The sequence below is a fragment of the Artemia franciscana genome, chromosome 19, assembly GCF_032884065.1.
Source record: "Artemia franciscana chromosome 19, ASM3288406v1, whole genome shotgun sequence".
In the NCBI taxonomy this organism is placed as follows: domain Eukaryota; kingdom Metazoa; phylum Arthropoda; class Branchiopoda; order Anostraca; family Artemiidae; genus Artemia; species Artemia franciscana.
Window position 1 is genome coordinate 11,189,592 of NC_088881.1, and position 15,432 is coordinate 11,205,023.

A 15,432-nucleotide genomic window follows, 5' to 3' on the forward strand; every position below is an offset into this window, starting at 1 on the left:
AGTAAAGAAGGGAGCATTGTCGCTACAGCTAACCTAGGTTGAAACACTGCAGTGTCAGGTAGGGAATAAGCAAGCAAACTTCTCAAAGCTGGATCCTGGATGCTTTTCCACACATTTTCAAGGATACCACTAGGATTAGCATCACTCGGCTAGCCTTACATGTCTTCTCTATCAATTGGAAGGTCTGCTATTAATCTAATTCGAAGATGGAGCATGCCCATGACTCGTTTAATTATTGAGTCGCAGGAGTCAGAATTCTGATAGTTGGTGCCTACATTGGCTTCTGGGATCTGAGCTGGATAATGAAATTGATTTGATTGACTTTGTTGCATTGTAACAAGTATACATATCATTAAAGAGGTTTTAATATATTCCATTTTTAAAGATTCCTGAAAAGAACTCAGATAGTTTAAAAGTTCAGTAATCCTATAGAACTTTATGGGCAAGGTTGCACAACAGCCTCACAATGTTGACTGGACATTTCAGATGAATGATAATTCAAAGAAAATCCATAAAGAAAAATCCTGTATTTTTTATTTTTAGTGGACATCATTTTTAGGGTTCAGACTCTTTCTAAAAATTTTCAAAAAAGTCTTTGTATAATTAGTATTTACCGTTCACTTGAATTTAAATGGAAATTACTATTTTTATTACGGCCTATTACTTTTACTAACAACTCACCGTAGCACCAAGCCACCTGAGGCCAACACAACTACTTACGCTCCTCCTCCATACTAACCTATTCAAAGCCTCCCTCTTTACACCCTCCCAGGAAGTTCCCATTTCCCTTAACTCTTTCCTTACGACTTGACTCACATACCAACCGTGGACGACCTGCTTTCTGTTTAGTCTTAGATGTTTGTCCGAAAAGACGATTTTTGTCAATCTATCATACTTCATCCGCAGATCGTTCCCCAGCCACCTTAAGTGTTTTCTCGTTATAGCCCTGGAAAACGGGATTGAACCACAATTTCGTTAAGCCTTCTGCTTGAAATACGGTCAGTCAGGCGGATACCCAAAGCAATCCATAGGCAATTTCTCTGGAAAACATCTAGCTAACCTTCCTCCGTTTTTCGGAGCGCCCATGTTTCAGAACCATACTTGACCACTGTCATCACTGTAGCTTCCAATGTTCTAATCTTGGATCACAGAATCATCATCCTATTTCCAATCCTTTTTTCAACTTTGATTCCGAGCCTTGGCTATTCTACTTTTAACATCTTGACTACTTCCACCGTCTTTACTAATAATACTACCAAGGTAAGTGAAGCTGTCCAGTTGATCAATCTTTTTGTTATGCAACATCACTTCAGTTATTCATAGCCTTAGTAATTTACACTTCTTAACATTAATTTTCGAACCTATTCTAGCACCCTGAACTGGCAAAACCCTTATAAGCTTATTCATGCTGCTCAAACTTTCATCTAGGATGCTTAAATCATCAAACAATCTAAGTTAATTAAAATTTTTCTTCCCCATTTAATTCAATGTTCCTCCATTTCGTTTCCTGTGCTCCTAAAGACAAAGTCAATCAAAATGACTCACATAAATGGGGATAAACCGAAACCCTAATAAACTCCTGATTTAATTCGAAATTAGCTGCTAACCCCATTTCCTACCTTAACAGCAGAACTGTTATTCTAGTACATGTGACTGATCACAATCATATATTTGTCTGTTACACCATTCAAGAATAAGAGCTTAGATAAAACCCTTCTCTAAGCTAAAATTTGATTGTATTGTTGCTTGAAAAATATTTTTCAATACACGATTTGTTTAAAAACCCGTTTTTAAATTTTAGCTGTTAATTTTAATTTTAGTTTTTAGATTTTAGTTGCTTTAGACCGTGGTTCGCTCCTTATAAATTACTACTGAACTGAATCTGATAGTAAACAACTGTTTTCAAAGCAGTTTGACAAAAAAAATATTTGAACTCAGACAGTTTTTTAAAACCTGTTTTCTAAATTTTGAGTACCATTGTTGGGGTCAACTCTTTACCAAGTTGCAGCTGTTCTTTTTCTGTTTTTTCTTTTTGTAGTTTTGTCAAGGGTTGAATGGATTTTATTTATACTGATTCATATTACTATCTGTTTTTTTTTTTTTAATTTCTAAATTGGTATTTAAATATCAAGTGTGTTTTTACGTCTGAGAAAGATCAAAATGATCAAAAGATTAAAGATAAAAAAAAGATGAGAAAAATCAAATTAGAACTTGATCTTACTCTGGGCTTCTGGTCCTTCCATTGAAAAAAAGGTTACGAAAAGATTTTTCGCAAAATATGTGAAAACGTGATGTATGACCTTTAAGCAGTATGAACACTATAAAGAAGATCAAGATTATTTTGTTTCAGTTTCATTTTCCCTGTCAAATAAATTCTAGTTGTTAAATTTTTCGGAAGCACAGTTGCTAGAGATAGAACATAAATTGGGCAATTAGCAAAGCATGTGGAAACTTAGCTGTTTCTGACGCTGCTATGAATCTAATTGAAATAGTGCAGTATTTCCCTTTGTTACGGATTTCTTAAAGGCAAAAGGAATAAGCTCAATTTACAAGCTATTTTAAGACTAGTGAATCTAAAAAAAGAGTGAAGCCATGGAATAGCTTAAAGCTTGTTTCCAGTGATCTGAATTTAGTAATCTTAAATCTTATTATGTTGAAGACAAATTGTTTTCAATATCGGTACTTTCAAGGGTATCATTTTCTACCACATGCAGCTATTTTCTTCCCAAAAAGCCGCAAGAGGTTGTAATGAATATTTTTACCCCCTTCCTTAAGAGCTTTTAAGAATAACTGGTTTTTACTTTTCGTAGAAAAATACTATTTTTTCACTATTTTTCATTGAAAAAAATATAACCACAAAAATTACCCCCCTCTCAGATTTAATCAAATACATTTTAATCTTCCCCCTATTTCGTGAAAAATAGTAAGGGGCCCATATTCTCGTGAATTGGAGCCGGTGAAAATTCCACAACTTTTTCCGTAAACTTTCAACTCTGTAAACTAGATCTTGTTCCCGGGGATCATATTTTCAAACAGTTCGTGGTAACGAACTACAGTAAGGAGCGACCCGGCTCAATAGTAAACGAAACTCTAAAAATCGGAATTTTGATGCCAAGAGATACATCAAAAGAATCGGATTTTCATGCTGATTTCAAATATACAAGTTTCATCAAATTTAGTCTTTGTCATCAAAAGTTACGAGCCTGAGCAAATTTACCTTATTTTTGAAAATAGGGGGAAACACTCCCTAAAAGTCATAGAACCTTAACGAAAATCACACCTTCGCATTCAGCGTACCAGAGAACCCTGTTCCCAAGCTCCTATCTAAAAAAATGTGGAATTTCGTATTTTTTTTGCCAGAAGACAGATCACGGGTGTGTGTTTATTTGTTTGTTCTTATGTTTTTGTTTTTTTTTCCCAGGGGTCATCGTATCGACCAAGTGGTCCTAGAATGTCGCAAGAGGGCTCATTCTAATTGAAATGAAAAATTCCAATGCCCTTTTTAAGTGACCAAAAAAATTGAAGGGCACCTAGGCCCCCTCCCACGCTCATTTTTCCCAAAGTCAACGGATCAAAATTTTGAGATAGCCATTTTGTTCCGCATAGTCGAAAACCATAATAATTATGTCTTTAGGGATGTCTTACTCCCCCACAGTCTCTGGGGGAGGGGCTGCAAGTTACAAATGACCAGTGTTTACATACAGTAATGGTTATTGGAAAGTGTACAGACGGGGGATTATTTTGGTTTGGGGGGGGAAATGAAATGGGTTTTCTCCTCCGCAATCCCTTGCTCTTTACGCTAAAGCTTTGCTCTTTGCCATAATTCTAATTTTTAAAACAATTAAAAATTTTAGCGTAAAGAGCGAGGGATTGCGGAAGGGAAAGCCCATTTCATATACGGAGTAGTTTCTGTTCGTTTTTGGTTTGAATGTCGCTCCTTACTTTCAGTTAAAAAAACTAGTTTCTTTTTATTTAATTTCTTTCAGATTAATACTAAGAGCACCTTGTCCAGTCATTGGAGCTTGACTAAGTCCAGAGAGCTTACAATGCTTCCGCTTGGACTATCAATCAGTTTTTTTTTTAGCCTAGACCTTTATTCTGGAAATCTAGTACACTTAAAAAATGCATTACCGAAGGTAAAAGGGTTTATCAAGGGTTTGAAATACCTTAATACGTGATAAAAGAGTGATTGGGAACAGCAAAAATTATAGAACAGACCCTGTTACACAGGACGTAATGGCCACGTGGTTAGGACCCTTCACTGAGGCCGGAGTAGCTTAAGTTATATATATTTGTATATATATATATATATATATATATATATATATATATATATATATATATATATATATATATATATATATATATATATATATATATATATATATATATATATATATATATATATATATATATATATATATATATATATATATATATATATATATATATATATATATATATATATATATATTATATATATATATATATATACATATATATATATATATATATATATATATATATATATATATATATATATATATTATATATATATATATATATATATATATATATATATATATATATATATATATATATATATATATATATATACAAATATATATAACTTAAGCTATATAATATATATATATATATATATATATATATATATATATATATATATATATATATATATATATATATATATATATATATATATATACATTAACTGATATTCAATTTCTATCGCCGAACAAACGGCGAAAAAAAGAAGAAGGAGGAGACAAACAAAGAAGACAGTTTAGTGATTCACATGCGAAAAATCAGTTTTTCTTGTTGTTCAAGGTTTCTTGTTGGTTCAAGGACTATAAGGTTTCTCCTGAAAAACCGGAAAAGCTTAAAATTCAAGAGAAATTTTTCTTCCAGATTAACAGTAACAGCATCGTGTCCCATGAACTTGCAATACTTTCCCATGGATCGTCAACTGTGTCAAATAGAAATAGAAAGTTGTAAGTATCTCTTATTCACAAATGCATCAATATGTATATCTATTGCAGGTTAACTGTTACGGCGTCTTGTCCAATGCAATTACAATTTTTTCCTATGGACAGACAACTATGTATGCTAGAGATAGAAAGCTGTAAGTAACGTGTTGATGCTCTCTATGGATGTATCACGTTACTTCGTATACTAGCTAGTTATGTAGATTTGAACAAGCATGATTTTTGACCTCTAATAATCAGGTTGGCGTTGATGCTCTCTAGTAATGTAGTAGAACACGTTACTGAGATGCTCCCAGTAACGTGTTGATGCTCTCTATGGATGTATCACGTTACTTGGTATACTAGCTAGTTATGTAGATTTGAACAGGCATGATTTTTGACCTATAGTAATCAAGTAGGCGATGCTTGTGGAATATGAGAAGTGAGATAGTATAACTTGGAAAGACGAGAGGATCATATTTTCAAGGAATTTCTAGTTTTAATAGTAGCTCCTTTGATTTTCAAATCAGGGCTGCGGAGCTGGATAGTGGAGTTGAAGACAACACCATATCATTTCTGCCAGACCTAAGGATCGCGTTTGCTAAGCTGCTCACAAAAAGGGATCATTAGGGTAAAATTATTCAGGATTATCAATCTGTGATTAAATATATATTGCATTACTAATCCTGCCTTTGAGGGCAGCAAGGTAAATGGTTTTCGGTAATTATTTCGTACGTTTGAAAATGTTGAATACTAACTTTAGGGGTAACAGTGAGAATACGCACAACCTACCTTGTTCGAACTTATGAATTTAAGATCTCAGATTCTAGATTTGGGGGAGCACTCACTATTGAAGAGTCTGTAAAGAGTGGAAGAGTTCGCATTACGCATTGAAGCACTACCAGATCTATATAAATTAATCTACTCTTCAGACATATAAGGAGTATTGCCCAAGATATATTACAGTTTTGAATACGAAAAATGCGTGAAAGAAATGTTTTTGGGTCAAACCTCCTTCGTCTAAATGTAATAATCCGAAAATCTTAACTTCAGGTAATCAAGTCTAAAAAATCAGGAAAATAATATATTAAATCATAAGTATAGAAGTTGCGTACTTTTGAAAGAGAAAATATCATTTGAAGTTAGTGAATATACTTGTTTTTAAAACCTCTAAGAGTTGATATCATTAAATATGATATCATAAAACCTCTAATGATATCATAAAACCTCTAGGAGTCAGATCATTTTAATTTTTTTTAAAGGTTTAATTTTTAATATATTTTGATTGTTTAATATTTATAATCTTCAAAACTAAAGTTTAATTTACTTTTTCATTTTAAAAATACTATAATTTTCAATCAATACACTTTACAGTGTCTCTCATGCTAAGTCATGCAAGTCTCATGCTCTTATGCTTCTAAAAGCCTGTCTCTGTCTTGACAATGCACAGGAAGCAATGAAGCAAGTGTTCATCACAAACTAATTGTGAATTTCAGAAGAATGAAGCTTTGAATGGTGTTGGGGGAAGGATGAGTATGCCCATCCTTTTTTGCTTAGTTTAACTATAGTATTCAGAAATAACAGGCATTCTCAAATTGAATCTTGCTCCCTTGTTCTATTGTATACTTCAAGTATCTAAATTTTGATGTCAGGACATGATGTCTGTCATTAACCTATCATTAACTAAAACAAAAGATTTTCCAAAAATAAAATTTTGAAAGAAAAGTCAAGAGCCATATTAACTTAGGATGGGCAAAAATAAAGTCATATAGTATAATTAAGATTAAAATGAAAAAAAAATTACCACCAATAAAACAGTTCGTGGAAACGAACTGTAGTAAGGAGCGACCCGGCTCAATAGCAACCAAACTCTAAAAAATGGAATTTTGATGCCAATAACTACATCAAAAGAGTCGCATTTTAAAGCTGATTTTAAAAATATAAGTTTCATCAAGTTTAGTCTTACCCATCAAAAGTTACAAGCCTGAGAAAATTTGCCTTATTTTAGAAAATAGGGGGAAACAACCCCTAAAATTCATAGAATCTTAACCAAAATCACGCCGTCAGATTCAGCGTATCAGAAAACCCTATTGTAGAAGTTTCAAGCTCCTATCTACAAAAATGTGGAATTTTGTATTTTTTGCCAGAAGGCAGATGACGGATGCGTGTTTGTTTTTTTTTGTTTTTTTTCCCAGGGGTGATCGCATCAACCCAGTGGTCCTAGAATCTTGCGTGAGGGCTCATTCTAACGGAAACAAAAAGTTCTAGTGCCCTTTTTAAGTGTCCAAAGAAATTGGAGGGCACCTAGACCCCCTTCCCCGCTAATTATTTTCCCAAAGTCACCGGATCAAAATTCTCAGATGGCCATTTCATTCAGTGTAGTCGAAAAGCCTTATAACTTTGTCTTTGGGGAAGACTTAGTCCCCACAGTCCCCGTGGGAGGGGCTACAAGTTACAAACTTTGACCAGTACTTACATATAGTAATGGTCATTTGGAAATGTACAGACGTTTTCAGGGGGATTTTCTGGTTGAGGGGGGGTTAAGAAGAGGAAGATATGTTGGGGGAATTTTCCTTGGAGGAATTTATCATGGGGGAGGAAAATTTCCATGAAGGGAGTGCAGGATTTTCTAGCATTATTAAGAAAGAACAATGAAAAAATAAATATGAAAAAGTTTTTTCAAATGAAAGTAAGGAGTAGAATTAAAATTTAAAACGAACAGAAATTATTACGCATATGATGGGCTCAGCTTCTCTTAATACCTCGCTCTTTACGCTAAAGTATTTTTAGTAATTTCAACTATTTATTCTACAGTTTTTGTGATTCAGGGGTCATTCTTAAGAAATTGGAACAAAATTTAAGCTTTAGTGTAAAGAGCAAGTTACTGACGAGGGGCTGTTCCCCCTCATATACGTAATAAAATCATGAGAATACAGAAGTTCGTTATGTTTGCTAATTTATAAGTTACGTATATCTTTTACTAATAAAAAGATTGGTAAAAAATTAAAAGTTCTAGCTGCCTTTTTAAGTAACCAAAAAATCGGAGGGCAACTAGGCCTCCTCCCCCGCTCTATTTTTTTTATCAAAATCATTCGATCAAAACTATGATAAAGCTATTTAGCTAAAAAAAATAAATATGCAAATTTCGTTTTAATTATCATCTGCGGAGAGCCAAAATCAAAACATGCATTGATTCAAAAACGTTCAGAAATTGAATAAAAAAAAACAAGTTTTTTTAACGGAAAGTAAGGAGCGACATCAAAACTTAAGACGAACAGAAATTACTTCGTATGTGAAAGGGGCTGATTCCTCACAACTTTAGCGTAAAGAGCGGGGCGTTGATAAGGAAGCAGTCCCTTTCCCATACGAAGTAATTTCTGTTCGTCTTAAGTTTTAATATCGCTCCTTACTTTCCTTTAAAAAAACTTGTTTATTTATTTATTTCAATAAGAGCCACGGCTAAAGATATGTTCCAGAGGATCGAAAAATTTTCCGCTTACGCAGAAATTAACATAATACTGGTCAATAAAAAAGTATTTCGGTGATTATCTTGATATTCAGCACTTATCTAAAGACGATTGAGACCAGCTTAATAAATTAGAAGAAGATTTAGTAGCTAGTCCCTTCAACTAATGTGAAGTATAGTAGAAAATGCCTTTCTAAGTAACCAAAAAATCGGAGGGCAAATAGGCGTCCTCCCCCGCTCCATTTTTTTTTATCAAAATCATTCGATCAAAACTATGATAAAGCCATTTAGCTAAAAAAAAAAAATTGCAAATTTCGTTTTAATTATTCATCTGCGGAGAGCCAAAATCAAAACATGCATTGATTCAAAAACGTTCAGAAATTAAATAAAAAAACAAGTTTTTTTTAACGGAAAGTAAGGAGCGACATCAGAACTTAAGACGAACAGAAATTACTTCGTATGTGAAAGGGGCTGATTCCTCACAACTTTAGCGTAAAGAGCGGGGCGTTGATAAGGAAGCAGTCCCTTTCCCATACGAAGTAATTTCTGTTCGTCTTAAGTTTTAATATCGCTCCTTACTTTCCTTTAAAAAAACTTGTTTATTTATTTATTTCAATAAGAGCCACGGCTAAAGATATGTTCCAGAGGATCGAAAAATTTTCCGCTTACGCAGAAATTAACATAATACTGGTCAATAAAAAAGTATTTCGGTGACTATCTTGATATTCAGCACTTATCTAAAGACGATTGAGACCTGCTTAATAAATTAGAAGAAGATTTAGTAGCTCGTCTCTTCAACTAATGTGAAGTATAGTAGAAAAAAAGATATAGATATAAATTTTTGTGCACTAAACAGTGCAATTGTGCACTGTGCAATTTTGTGCACTAAACAGTGCAATTGTGCACTGTGCAATTTGTGCACTAAACAGTGCAATTGTGCACTGTGCAATTTTGTGCACTAAACAGTGCAATTGTGCACTGTGCAATTTTGTGCACTAAACAGTAGTGCGTAAATGAATCCTCAAAGATATTTTTATATTGTTTTATCCAAAGGAATCCATCAAAAGAGGATAAAAAATCTAATTTCTACATATATTGATAACCTGACGTGATACAGCAAAACATTTTCAGATATACACTCAACATAAAAGCTGTATCAAAGAATTCGTGGTAACGAACTGTAGTAAGGAGCGATCCGGCTCAATAGTAATCAAAACTCTAAAAAATGGAACTTTGATACCAATAGTTACATCAAAAGGATGGTATTTTAATGTTGATTTTAATATAAGTTTCATTAAGTTTAGTTTTAGCCATCAAAAGTTACAAGCCTGAGAAAATTTGCCTTATTTTAGAAAATAGAAGGAAACACCCCCTAAAAGTCATAGAATCATAACGAAAATCACACCATCAGATTTAGCGCATTAGAAAACCCTACTTTAGAAGTTTTAAGCTCCTATCTACAAAAATGTGGAATTTTGTATTTTTTTTGCCAAAAGACTGATCACGGATGCGTGTTTATCTTTTATTTTTTTTTTCCAGGAGTGATTTTATCGACCCAGAGGTCCTAGAATTTTGCAAGAGGGCTCATTCTAAAGGCAATGAAAAGTTCTAGTGCCTTTTTAAAGCTACCGAAAAAATTGGAGGGCACCTAGGCCCCCTCCCACGCTACTTTTTTCCCATAGTCACTGGATCGAAATTCTGAGATAGCCATTTTATTCAGCAAAGTCAAAAAGCCTTATAACCATGTCTTTGGGGAGGAATTGCTCCCCCACAGTCCCCGTGGGAGGGGCTACAAGTTACAAACTTTGACAGGTGCTTGCATATAGTAATGGCTATTAGGAAGTGTACGAACGTTTTCAGGGGATTTTTTTGGTTGCTGGGGAAGGGTTGAGGGGAGGAGATTATGTGGGGGGGGGAACTCTCCATGGAGAAATTTATCATGGAGGAAGAAAATCTCCAGGGAGGGGGCACAGGATTTTCTAGCATTATCTAAAAAAAAACAATGAAAAAATAGATATGAAAAGTTTTTTCAACCGAAAGTAAGGAGCAGCATTAAAACTTAAAACATACAGAAATTATTACGCATATGAGGGTTTCACCCTCCTCCTAATACCTCGCTCTTTACACTTCAGTATTCTTAGCAATTTCAACTATTTATTCTACGACCTTAGATTATTCTACGACTTACGACCTTATTTATTCTACGACTATTTATTCTACGATTCAGCGGTCATTTCTAAGGAATTGGGACAAAATTTAAGCTTTAGTGTAAAGAGAGAGGTACTGACGAGGGGGCGAACCCACTCATATACGTAATAAAAACATACGAATATAGAAGTTCGTTATGTAAACTAATTCGTAAGTTACGTATATCTTTTACTAATAAAAACGTTCGTAAAAAATTGAAAGTTTTAGTTGTCTTTTTAAGTAACCAAAAATTGGAGGTCAACTAAAGTTCCTCCCCCGCTCCTTTTTCTCAAAATCATTCGTTCAAAACTATGAGAAAGCCATGTGGCCAAAAAACTGAATATGCAAATATCGTTTTAATTATTCATCTGCGGAGAGCCAAAATGAAAACATACATTAATTCAAAAACGTCCAGAAATTAAATAAAAAAAAGTTTTTTTTAACTGAAAGTAAGGAGCGACATTAAAACTAAAAACGAACAGAAAGTACTCCGTGAAAGGGAATGAAAGGGGCTGTTCCCTCCTCAACACCCCGCTCTTTACGCTAAAGTTTTTTAATGTTTTAAAAAGTAGAGCTGAGAGAAAGAGTCAAACTTATTATTTACTTAATTTTACTTAACTTAATTTAATTTTAACAAACTTAATTTTATACCCATTAGAGACCGGGATATTAGACTCTCTCTTCCAGCCCTTCACCCTAGATAAAAAGGTCAATTTTCTCCCCTTCCGACTCACTGACACATTCAACTGGGTAACCAAAGTTGTTCCAAGGATGTTGCAGATAAACCTTTTGGTCTCTTAGCAAACTATGTTTTTGATTCACGAAATAAGATCACTTGGCAACACAATATGTTTTAATATATATTTGATTAACAACATAATATATTTTTTATTTACATCGTTACTTAGCCAAGGAATATATTATATTTCCCATAGAACAAGTAGTACAAAAACATTTAGATATATTGAGAAAACCCATTTTTGGACCCTTCTCCTCCCCCCTGTCCCCTTAAACCAATGTTTTGAAATCCACTTGGCCCCCATATACTCCCCAAAAGATTCAGCCTCATGCCCAGAGCCATTCCTGAGGTAGGGCAGATTTGAAACTTTGATAACAGGGTACCATATAGGATCTGTTGATTTACCTTTCTGCTGGGCATAAAGATATAGCTTTTCCAAAGGAGATTACAGCAACAAGAGATTTAGATGGGAAAGAGGCACAACGTCTTTACCTATTCTAAGATCAAAATACCCCCCCCCCCCTTTTCCCACTATAAAACCTACATGTAAACAATTAGCGGCTTGTATAATTTATGATCCTTGCTTTAGGAGCTGTAGAGAGCCTTGTCATCTCTGGGAATATATTCATGGAATGTGTCCGCTATTTTGAGTGCTAAAAGTTTTTGTTTGGGGCCACGTGGACAGGTTATGGGGCCACGAATATCGAAAAAGGAAACAGGAGAGGGCTAGTTGTTCTTCAATTACTTTTAGTCTATAAAAAGGGCACTAGAGATTGCAATGTCCCTGAAATGAGCCCCCTCTATTCTTCTACAGCAACCCTTTCCTTTCGGAACAACCAGAAAAGAAAAATAACAATTAATAATTTACGGTAGGCACATGAATCTCCTCTTAAGCAGCGCTGTATTTGCGGCATATGCGAGATCTGTTATTACGACTTTTGTGGCCGTACTGCCCAATGTTCTAAGATTAACGAGTTATTAATTTTTTTTTTACTTTTACACTAACCGTGTATTTTTCATTTTTTTTTTTTGTAGCTACAACCTTACAAAACTAGATTGCTGAGATTGTAAAATGTTTTCATTTTCCTAGGCAGGGGGGAGGGGAAGATCAAACGTCCTTTCAAAACAAAGAAAAATTGATTCTGTTTTTGCTAAGATTTGGCTTTTTCCATGGTGTATAATGCTTTTCAAACAGTTTAATAATCAGCAACAGTAGCTCAGTAGCACAAAAGTGTAATTCAGTTTATTTATAAGCACTACAGCCAGAAAAAGGTGATTCTACTTTTTTATTCCATTCATTTTTTGTTTGTTCTATCTTTAATGGCTTAAATTTTTTCTTTTTGGTTTACGGCTATTCCTTATTAAATAATTATATACAAAAAACAAGTTTTTTAAACTGAAGTAAGGAGCAACATTATAGCTTAAAACGAACAGAAATTATTCCGTATATGAAGGGGTTATCCCCTCCTCAGTATCTTGCTCTTTACGCTAAAGCCTTTAGAATTTTAAAAAATCTTCTTATTTTAATTTAAACGGTCCCTGTGTTTCAGTAGCCGTGCTTAAAAACTTGGGACAAACAGTCAAACTTAAGTGTAAAGTGCAAGGTATTGAAGAGGGGGCAATCCCTTCTTCTACGGAATAATTTCTGCTCGTTTTCATTTTAATTGTTGTTCTTTACTTTTAGTAAAACAATTGTTTAAATTTGATCTCTAATCGTTTTTCAAACAATGCCTGTAAATCTGGCTCACGCTCTATGACATCCCGCCTTTTAATTGGAGACTCCTCTGAGGAAATTTCCTCTCACGTAAATTACATTGCCCTCCGCAATAAAATTCCCTCCGAATAGCGCCATATTCACTGGAAATCACCCTCGTAATATTCCCTCAAAACAGCACCATCATAACCGGAAATCCCCCCTCCTGTAAAATTTCACGTGGACGATTCCAACTGAGACATCCTCCTTAGGATGCTTTCATTTGAAAAAAGCTTCAATGTTTTATCATTTTCTTAATCACTCCAGAAATCTTCCTCCCGTGAAAATATTTTTCCAGAAATCCAAACACGCTAAAAATAACCCCGGATAATTTACCTGGAACAACTTCCCATAAAAAATTGGGTTGGAATTTTGTAAAGGAATTCATAAAATCTTCGCGAGGTAAAATATCTCCTGAAAAACTCAACCCCTAAAAATTTCCTTTACCAATGAAAATTTTGCATGTGAAAACTCACCCCAGGGACAAAATCACCCCCTGGTAAATTTTCGGAAGCGTCCCGATAACAAATACTGCACGTAAACAATGGGCACATTCTTAACTTATAGGCCTCTCTCCACAGACTGTGGTTGGTCATTTTACCTTTAAAGAAATAGTTACTGGATCTTTCAATTACACTAAATGAAATGGCAATCTAAAAATTTTGATCGGATTATTTTTGGAAGAAAGGGGCATGGGATGGGGCTACTTGCCATCTTATCGCTTTGATCACTTAAAAAGAGCACTAGAACGTTTAATTCCCGCTCGAATGCACCCTCTCCCGATATTATTTGACCATTATTTCGATAGGATCACCCCTAGGAAAAAATCAACAACACATAAACACCCATCCGTGATCTTGCCCACATTTTTATATATAGGACCTTGAAACTTCTACAATACGGCTCTCTGATACACTGAATCTGTTGGCGCAATTTTAATTAATATTCTTGACTTTTAGGTTCTCTGATACGCTGATTCTGACGGTGTGATTTTAATTAATATTCCTTGACTTTTAGGAGAGGTTTTCCCCTATTAAAAAAAATCAGGCAAATTTTCTCACCTCATAGCTTTTGATGGGTAACACTAAACTTGATTAATCTTATATATTTTAAATCAGTATAATAAGTTAATTCCTTTTATGCATCTTTTGGTATGAAATTTCTGCTTTTTAGAGTTTCGGCTGCTATTGACCCGAGTTGCTCCTTGCTTACAGTTCGTTCCCATGAACTGTTTGATAATAAAATCCAATATAAAGTTTCTCTTTCACGCAATATTTATTCTGTTTAACTGAATTCAGCCGTCCTGGCCGAGTGGGTTGGTGCGCTGGATTCGGGATCTTTTGTCTGAGAGGACGCGGGTTCGAATCCCGGTGTACCCAATTCTTCAGTTTGGGACGGGGGTCAGTGGCGTGACTCTCTAAGCTTAGCCAGAGTCGACCCAGCTCTAAAGTGGTACCTGGAAAAATCTGGGGAAGGTAAACAGGAAGGGTGTGCGAAAGCACAAGATGGCTGGCCCCAACCCCCCATTGCACTTCCTGGCTGAAAGGCCAAGAAACGGAGATCAGCACCGCCGGTACGGACTGTAAAGTCCAATGCCGTATCCTTTACCTTTTTTTTGTTTAACTGAATTCTGTTCAACTGAATAACATAGCTTAACTAAATTTTGTGTTATCCCAGTTGATTTTGATCTATGAATGTTCTTAACTTAAGCTGCAGTTCCAATAGTAGTAATATTAATTTATAAATAACCCAAAATAAAATACAAGTAAAATTGAAGCCAAATGATACAAGTAAAATAGCTAGTAGAGAAAAATCTTGGATACAAAGACCAAATAAGAAAAATAAACAGAAACGTGTTATATCAAAAATAAAAGATATAATACAGCAACTATATGACCAGAAAGTGCGTATCTGTATTTAATATTCTAAATCGGAGGGGAGGGATGAGCTAAGCCTGCTTGATTTTCATTTTTAAAGCACTCTTTGAACAACCTGCACAGCAAAAAAAGGTAATTTATAAGGAGCTGCTTATCTATACTACAACTAGCCACGTTAGAAAATAGCTTCGTTTAACCAATTTATGCTATCTCTTGCAAGTATTCATTCTAGTACCCTTGCCTTTCCAGTTACCATTTTTGATTCTCAATATAAGTTCATTTCACACTTCATTTCTTTTAAATGTGTTTGTATTTAATATATTGCATGAGCTACCTAAATTTGATATTTCCTAATTTCTTTGAAAATCTGTATAGCAATTTTAAACTTAAAACCATATTAAAACTGTATTGTTTACAGTATCTAA

The 15,432-nt window shown here is 34.3% G+C and overlaps 1 protein-coding gene across 4 annotated transcripts in view; it reads left to right on the plus strand.

The window, feature by feature from the left end:
* LOC136039285 (gamma-aminobutyric acid receptor subunit beta-like) overlaps positions 1 to 15,432 on the plus strand; it is a 122,202-nt gene that overhangs the window by 67,565 nt on the left and 39,205 nt on the right. For 3 of the 4 annotated variants that reach the window (XM_065722872.1, XM_065722873.1, XM_065722875.1), the window contains one exon: positions 4,930 to 5,012. In XM_065722872.1, the coding sequence (XP_065578944.1) occupies positions 4,930 to 5,012 (83 nt within the window). Of the gene's footprint in view, positions 1 to 4,929; positions 5,013 to 5,060; positions 5,144 to 15,432 lie in introns of all 4 variants that reach the window. The other variant, XM_065722874.1, reaches the window with a different exon arrangement.